Consider the following 7,906-nt stretch of genomic DNA (forward strand, 5'->3'; position numbering starts at 1 on the left):
CCAAATATAGCACATTAACACAAATTAAAGGTGCCGCACTGTACCGACATGATGATAACCATGGTATTAATTTTTTTTTTTACATACGATAATATTGTAAACAATCCAGTGAATTCTTTTGGCCACAATAATTGTGTAATGAAAATGACAGCCCTAAAATATGATTCTTATTTGACCAAAACCATAAAAGGAAACCATAAAACCCCATGTATTAACTAAAATGTTATGGATGTATTTTCCTACTTGTATAACAGATGCGTTTGTGTTTCCAGGGTTACCTTCCTGAAAGTATGTTTGAACGCATCCTGACCGGCCCCATTGTTCCTGAAGAAGTGAGCCGGAGAGGACGACGTCCCAAAAACGCTTTGGCTAAAGCAGCCAACGTGGCCAGTGCCAGTGCCAACGCCAACGCCGCCCTGGGGCTCAACCCACTCCTAACCAACGGCCTCCTCGCAGGGCTGGACCTGCCTAGTCTTCAAGCTCTTCAGCACAACCTCCAGAGCCTCCAGTCTCTCCAACTCACCACCGGCCTCATGGGACTGCCTCACGATCCCACCAACATGGCCACCATGTTTCCAATGATGCTGTCTGGAATGACCGGTCTGCCGAACCTCCTCGGGATGAGCGGTATCCTCGGACAACAGGACACGGCAGGTGTGGCTTTGACGAGCGATGAGGATGGGAAAAAGAAGAGTGGTGGTGAGTCCGCGACACATAAAGGGTCGGCTGAGACTTTGAGTCCGGATGGGAAAGCTGAAAGGACAGAGGGTCAAAGCTCCAAAGCCACCACCTCGACGGCCGCCAACTCCAATCAAACAAGTGCTTCTGCTTCAGGCCACCCACTGGCCCTCAACCCCCTTCTCCTCTCTAGTATGCTCTACCCAGGGATGCTTCTTACGCCAGGCCTTAACCTGCCTGTGGCCAACCAGCCGCAAGCTGCAAACATTCAGCCAACCCCACCACTGCAACCTGCTGTCTCCGAAGCCACGGCGCAGCTGCCCGGCTGCTCGGAGGACAAAGACAGCGATGAGGGGGAGGAGCCCGACGAAAAGAAGGATACCAGTGGTCCAGAGGGCTCGGCGAAGGCGGAGTCATCCTCCTCCGAGTCCGACAGCTCCTCCGAGTCATCCGAGGATTCCGATTCCAGCGACGAAGACTGAGTCTTTATACGTGTATAAATAAATATTATATATTTATATACATCTCTTAGAAATGTATACATATAAACACATATAGGAATTATCCTGCATTTACTACATCATGTTTTTTGTTTCCATGTAAATATAACTAAAGTGTTGTGTAATGAAGAGGAAAAAAACGGAAAACGGAGATCCTAGAGAAACTGAAATGAGATTTCAGTGTTTGTTTAGGTACAGTGTCGTTTCGAAGAGACGTTTTGCATGTCGAAAAACAAGAAAACAAAAAAACTTTGTGAAATTGTATTACACCATGATGTACAATTGCAACAGACAAGAAGCAAAAACTAAAAGGCATTATTGTTATAGCTATGTTGGGATTTAATTTTATTAAAGAGATGAGGACGCTGTTGCTCATTGCAGAGCTGTATAATTAATATATTTTGTTTTGGGAGAAAGAACACATCGACTGTTTGGGTTTCATTTGTAAATACTTGAGCAGGATCCTGAACACATAGACTTCACAGAGCATACCTACAGATCCACAGCAATAACACACAGGCAGCTTATGAATGTCACTGAAGCTGTAGAGACCCTGCGTTCGTTCGTTCATTCATTCATTCATCACACAAGTTCTTATTTCTTCACTTCTCTTGTGATTTGTGCATCTGTTTACTGGCCCCGGACTCTCTGCCTCCTGCCCAAGGTCTGTTCTTTCTATACTTTTTCTTTCTTTTTTATCCCTTGCTTTCTTTCAAATTCCCTTCATACAGCTATTTTACCCAAAGATTTGAGTTTCGTACATGGGAACATGTAATCCATTGCCAACATGCTGTACGGTGATATCTACAGTGAACCAGACATTCTTTTAGGGACACATTTCACACAATGCCCCAAATCAATGTGCATGGATATGTTTGCAACAAACATAACCGTTCAGTTTCAAACCACTTCCTTCACATTCATACATTCATGTTTCTTTTAGCGTTCAGACAGCACTGTGTGTGTGTGTGTGATGTTCTGTGAATATGAACACTGTTGCCTCAATTTGCATGAAAATCTATGTGTCCAAGGTCCTGTCGGCCTCACGTGCAAACCCCCTCGTGATAAACAGCAGTGCACATATGCTCTCTTTTCCACAGACTGCTACAGTATTGTCATATTAGCTCATCACATTTGTAATCCGTGTGAGAGTATTGAGAGGAATTCAAGTATTTGCAGTAGTATTTCAGTTAGTTTATCACTGCACATGAATTGATAGTAGGGTTGTTAAATCTTACAAAGGTCAAAAATCACACGGTCCTTTAGTCTGTCAAAATGCAGATCCACATAGTCGCCTCGCTGCTGTTAGATGTAAATGGCTGATCTAGAAGTGTCCTTATGCCATACTTCAGTGTCTGTCCCTCACAATCCAATTCGTCGCAATCCAGCACCTCGGCCAACACGATGAACCTCATTGGCGTTTTGAATCAGGACGTGTATGTGATTCGTTTTCGGTTACGTGTGCTGATCTGCTTGTTCTAGACTGTTAGGCTCATTCGATTCACGCGAGTCTCTGCTGCGTCACGTTTGTTCATATTCAGGTTCGGCTACTGAAGTTTTACATTTGTGATGCAAATTTCTTACTTCGGGATGCACTGCACAATGCAACTCTTTGCCTGTCTCACTAGTGAACACAGTTATAATAATGGGTCTTTCCAAGCATGTTTGATTTCATTAATCATTGTTTCCCACAGATGCCCTCTCTCTTATCTCTCTCAGTGTAACTCTGCCTCATTATATGTTCTGAATGCCGTCTCCTCTCCACTGTGGCATCAGATCTTCCTCTTTCCAGTTTGTGCTGAGCCACGCACTTTGAAACTGTGTACAGGTATTGCTGCTTTCCACTTCTTCCCAAAACCGCACACAAACCCTATCTAGTTCCTCTTTTTATGACATCCGCAGCGTTAGCATCTCATTTAACTGAGTGATGTTCTGAGAAGAATTACAGGTTTGACAGAATTGGACGTGTATGTTGATTTTCCTTTTTTTTTTTTTTTCATCATATGTACATTAATTAAATACTTTGGTTGTATTTCATGTTGCGTTATGAACCGCTGGACTACTAACCAGAATCAGGGCAAGACTTGCCGTTGTGGCACAAAGACAATGACATCCACCATGCAACAGCAAATGAAATAGAAATACACTACTGCAAATAAACATTTGTTTTCAATTATGTGAATGATTGAAATGACCATTTTTTTTCATGGCTTATTTTGTTTCATATTTTTAATATTTTGAAATTAAAGCCCCTCTTTTTTTGGCTCAAATGTGTTTTCAGATACTTGCAAGTTGTGGCCTGTGTAGTCAGTTAATGCTTCTTGTAGTGCAGGAGTCATGTCTTAAAAAGTTTGTAACTTATTGAATTACTTTCTATGAAGTTCTATAGAAGAAATTGAGGTTTAATTATTTTTATTAAACATATTCTGACTCTACAGAAAATCTTGTCTCATGTGAAATTTGTCAAATGTATTTGTTTGTTTTGAGCTGAAGCACCAGTTATTAAAATCTAAAACTGTCTAAAATCTAAAAATGTTTTTTATTATTATTAATCTGTGATGATAACCTGAGCTTGTTTGATTGCGGTTGTAATTTTAAGGTATTGACATTGACAGTGCAGTGCACAAATGACACTTGACACTTGCTAAACACACTTGTTGGTAACAACATGCAGCACAGAATGTAACGATATAATCTGTGTGCTTGCAGTGATGGACTAATAATGTTACATAATGATTGAGAAGTAGAGTTCTTACATAACATTAAATGCATCCTATTCAGAAATGTGACATGATCAGATTTAAAATGTTGGCTGACTAGATGTACAGTAATACTGCACTAAAAATTGACAAACAATACAATATATATTCTTTTTGTGGCCTTTCATCAAGCAAAATAACACACCTCAAAATAACACACATCATTACAGGGCTTGGACAAAATAAGGTTAACTCTTATTATAGGAGTTAATACAAATTTTGTTAGCAACAGTGGAAAACTGTAGCATTGCAATTATCATTTATCTTTTTGTTGTCAGTGTTCTCTAGGTTGTACATCATTGTAGTATACGTTTTCAAGCCATATGGTAAATGGGCGACTTCTCAGACTTCCAAAAAGAACAAATCATGACACCTATGAAAGAGCTGCAACTGATCAATGAAACTAATGCTAAAAAGTGAATAAGATGGTGTCACGATCATAAAGCCGGGATATTTAGCCAGACAAATCACGTGACTAGACCCACTATAGACCTTTTTGCAGAAAGAGTGAGAGGCCAGTTCCCTCCTCCAAAATCTCTAAAGCAGCTGGCAGATGTTTTGATAGACAACATTCAGCTGAAGACTATTCATCAGTTGTGTCTCTTCTAAGAAGGTTGGAGATAGTATTAAAGGCAAATGGTGGTAAAACACATCTTAATAAAGAAATATTGCTTGTTTCGCAGCTGTTCACATTATTTTGTCCAACCCCTGTATATTCCAGAAATGAGAAAGTACATTAAGATGATAAACTAGCCTTATTACAGAAGGCAGTGATGTGTGTTGTGAGATTTAAAGTGCCCCTATTATGAATTTTTGAAAATTACCTTTCATGCAGTGTGTAACACAGCTCTAAGTGAATGAAAACATCCTGCAAAGTTTTAAATCTGAAAGTGCACCGTGTATAAAGTAATTGTATATATTATATATTATAAGTAATTGTATAATTGTATATATATATACAATTGTCTCTCAAAAGAGACTCTGAATCATTGAAACGAGTCATTTTTAAAACGAATCCCAAACCGTTTCATGTTGACGTCAACATGAAACATTAGCATATTGCCCGCCCACTTGTTGGTCTTTTCCAGTTGGTCTGAATGAAAATGCAAATTCATTCTTTGCCACTAGGTGCAGCATTTAGAGAAGTAAATTTAATAGCGGTTTCACAGTACACAAAGCAGCACTGCCTTCTCTAAGCTGCTTTGTCAGGCATTAAACGATTAAATGCAAATGAGACCAATCGGACCAATCACAGCAGATTAGCGTCACGCAAAGGAGAGGTTTTGGGAAAATGAATCGATGAGCAAATCGTTTGGGAGTCGTTGAGCAAATAAGTTAAACATAAATGCATATTATAAGACAATGCAAGTGTTTTTTGACCTTGCATGCATGTCAGCCTGTTGTTGGGGATTCCCAAAACCAAAATATGAACCTTTCATAACCCATAATAGGGGCACTTTAAGCATGGTGACATTTGGCTACTTCCATGTTTATGAAACATGGTACAAAGAAAATAAATTAGTGAAAAACACAAGTGGTCCTGGTAACAGCACAGTAGTTTCTGTACCTCAGGATGTTTGTAATCTGGAAGACAATCCCATCAGAAGACAAACAGCCCTACCCGATGTTACACATATGTATTCACACAATGCTGTTGATAAGCTAGCCTACTACAGATAAATGAGGCATTAGACGCATTGTCATTCTTACTCACTTGTTTAATTTTTCCCTTCGCTGTTTTATACCAGATAAATCATATCTGACAACACAATGTGTATATATATATATATATATATATATATATATATATATATATATATATATATAAATATATATATATATATTCATACTGGTTGCATGTTGCTGAAGAAAAAAAATAATAATATTTTTTTTACACTAACATTACTCTCATAGTGGGCAGAAAAAAAATCATTATTTAAAAGTTTGGGGTCAGTAAGATTTTATTTATTTATTTATTTATTTAAATAACATACCAAAATATTATTACTATTTAAAATAATTGTTTCTATTTTAATATATTTTAAAAAGTAATTTATTCCTGTGATGACAAAGCGGAATTTTCATTACTTCAGTCTTCAGTGCCACATGATTCTTCAGAAATCATTCTACTATGCTGATTCGGAACTCAAGATGCCTTTCTTATTATTATCAGTGTTAAAAGTTGTGCTGATTAATATTTTTTTGTATAAAAAAAGGTCAAATATTATTTTAGTAACATTATATAAGTCTATTTAATGTCACTTTTGGTCAATTTAATGCATCCTTTTGAAGAACAAAACAACAACAACAACAAAAATGCTAACAAACTTTTAAATGGCAGTGGATATAAAGCTGTCTTTATATTTTAAGAAGTGTCACCATGGTTCTTGACATATAACATTTGAAAACCTCTGACTTAATGAGTCGACTATATCTATAGGTATAGGGCATCTGAATATAAAATAGTGATTAATAAATCAAACCTTTTGACAGGAAGTGCTACAACCTGGAAAATGAATCAGTGGGTCAGTGCTGTCATGCTGTGGACAGAGATTAATGAAAGAGGCCTCTTCTGCATGTTCAACCTGTCATTTGTTACTATGGACAGACTCTTGACTGCTCTGTTTATCTGTAACCATGTCTTGACACGCCATCAGGTTAAATGTTAACTCACGTTGCCTGGCAGGTGAAACACACAAAGTCTGCAAAAATCTGAATCAACAAAACCTTGCTAACTGTGACCATGCTGAAGTATGTTCGCTGTACCTGTACCAATGCCAACAGGAAGTGCAAAGTGTTGTCATAGAAATCAGAGCCCTGACTTCCACAACAGTGTCATAGGAATCGTACTTAGGCAGGAGATTTTACTGATGCATTCCTAAAGAGCACATTACTGCCTTTGGACAACATCTGCTTATACTGAGATACTTTGCTAACTTTTTTGAAGGCCCCATAGAGGAATCTCTGGATTGTATTATGGGGTGCAACACAAGTAAAGGTACTCAAGCCACAGATCCATCCAAAAAACCTAAAGACAGACCCAAATCTGCCGACTCATCGGACAAAGAAGAAGAGGACCATGTCAGTGAAATCTCACACACAGAGAATAACGAAGTGGAGACAGAAGACAGCTGAAAATGTAAATTTTTTCTAGTGTTACCTTCCTCAAGCTTCTATGGTAAGTTGCACATAGAAACTATTTCTTATATCAGCTTATATTATAATATTGCATAAAAGTTTATTTATCTGCTCTAGTGAGAGACTTGGATCAGAAACTGTTGTGATTATATCATGTATTTGATTTTATATTTTTTTATCTGTTAGTTGCCATTTCTATTCGGTCCAGCTGTGATCGGCTGAAGTTTCCAGAAGAGTGCAAGGAGATCTGCACCAGCCTGTTTCTTTACATGATGTCTATTTATATACACATATTCTCATCTCATCACGTCATCTCTGTCCATCATAACTTCTTCAATACCTTCTTTCTGTATGTATTTTTGGTTCCTTGTATGACCAGAGGTTAAAGATTCATTGTTATTGTGATATTAGCAGATCTTTTCTTATATTATTAGCCGATTCTATTCTTTAAGAATGTAAATAAATATTCTTAAGAAATGAAAAATGCATTATTTATTTTGCACAAAAAAAAGAAAAAGAAAGAATAAATACCATTAAAATGTAAAACTTGAGCCCTGGAATTTAGCTGTAATATCTTCCAAGACCAGCAGATGCCTCTCTCTGTCTATTTACAGTTTTTTTTTTCAACCGCTTACACACAAAATCTTTACTTGTCACACAATTTCTGAAAGCTGACACTCAAACACCAGAAGCACACACCATATCTGCAAAACCATACACTAATTCTCTGCCTTTTTGCAAAGCACATCACACTATTCTCTATGTAACACAAAAATCTAACAGGAAATAACATTATGGCAAAAGTGTTTGCGAATGTTTGCTTGTGAGATG

General features: G+C 37.8%; 1 protein-coding gene and 1 long non-coding RNA gene across 11 annotated transcripts in view; both read left to right on the forward strand.

Annotated features, from left to right (window-relative positions):
• LOC109084313 (chromodomain-helicase-DNA-binding protein 9-like) overlaps positions 1–3,620 on the forward strand; it is a 67,790-nt gene extending 64,170 nt beyond the window's left edge. For all 10 annotated transcript variants that reach the window (XM_042727879.1, XM_042727874.1, XM_042727878.1 and 7 more), the window contains one exon: positions 273–3,620. In XM_042727879.1, the coding sequence (XP_042583813.1) occupies positions 273–1,160 (888 nt within the window). In that variant the 3' untranslated portion in view covers positions 1,161–3,620. The remainder of the gene's footprint in view (positions 1–272) is intronic.
• A 2,807-nt stretch (positions 3,621–6,427) lies between these two features.
• LOC109084357 lies at positions 6,428–7,553 on the forward strand. The gene is made up of 2 exons (XR_002016750.2): positions 6,428–7,115; positions 7,262–7,553. It is a non-coding gene; the product is annotated as an uncharacterized LOC109084357 (long non-coding RNA).
• Positions 7,554–7,906: the final 353 nt, after the last annotated feature.

The sequence above is a fragment of the Cyprinus carpio genome, chromosome B7, assembly GCF_018340385.1.
Source record: "Cyprinus carpio isolate SPL01 chromosome B7, ASM1834038v1, whole genome shotgun sequence".
Classification (NCBI taxonomy): Eukaryota; Metazoa; Chordata; class Actinopteri; order Cypriniformes; family Cyprinidae; genus Cyprinus; species Cyprinus carpio.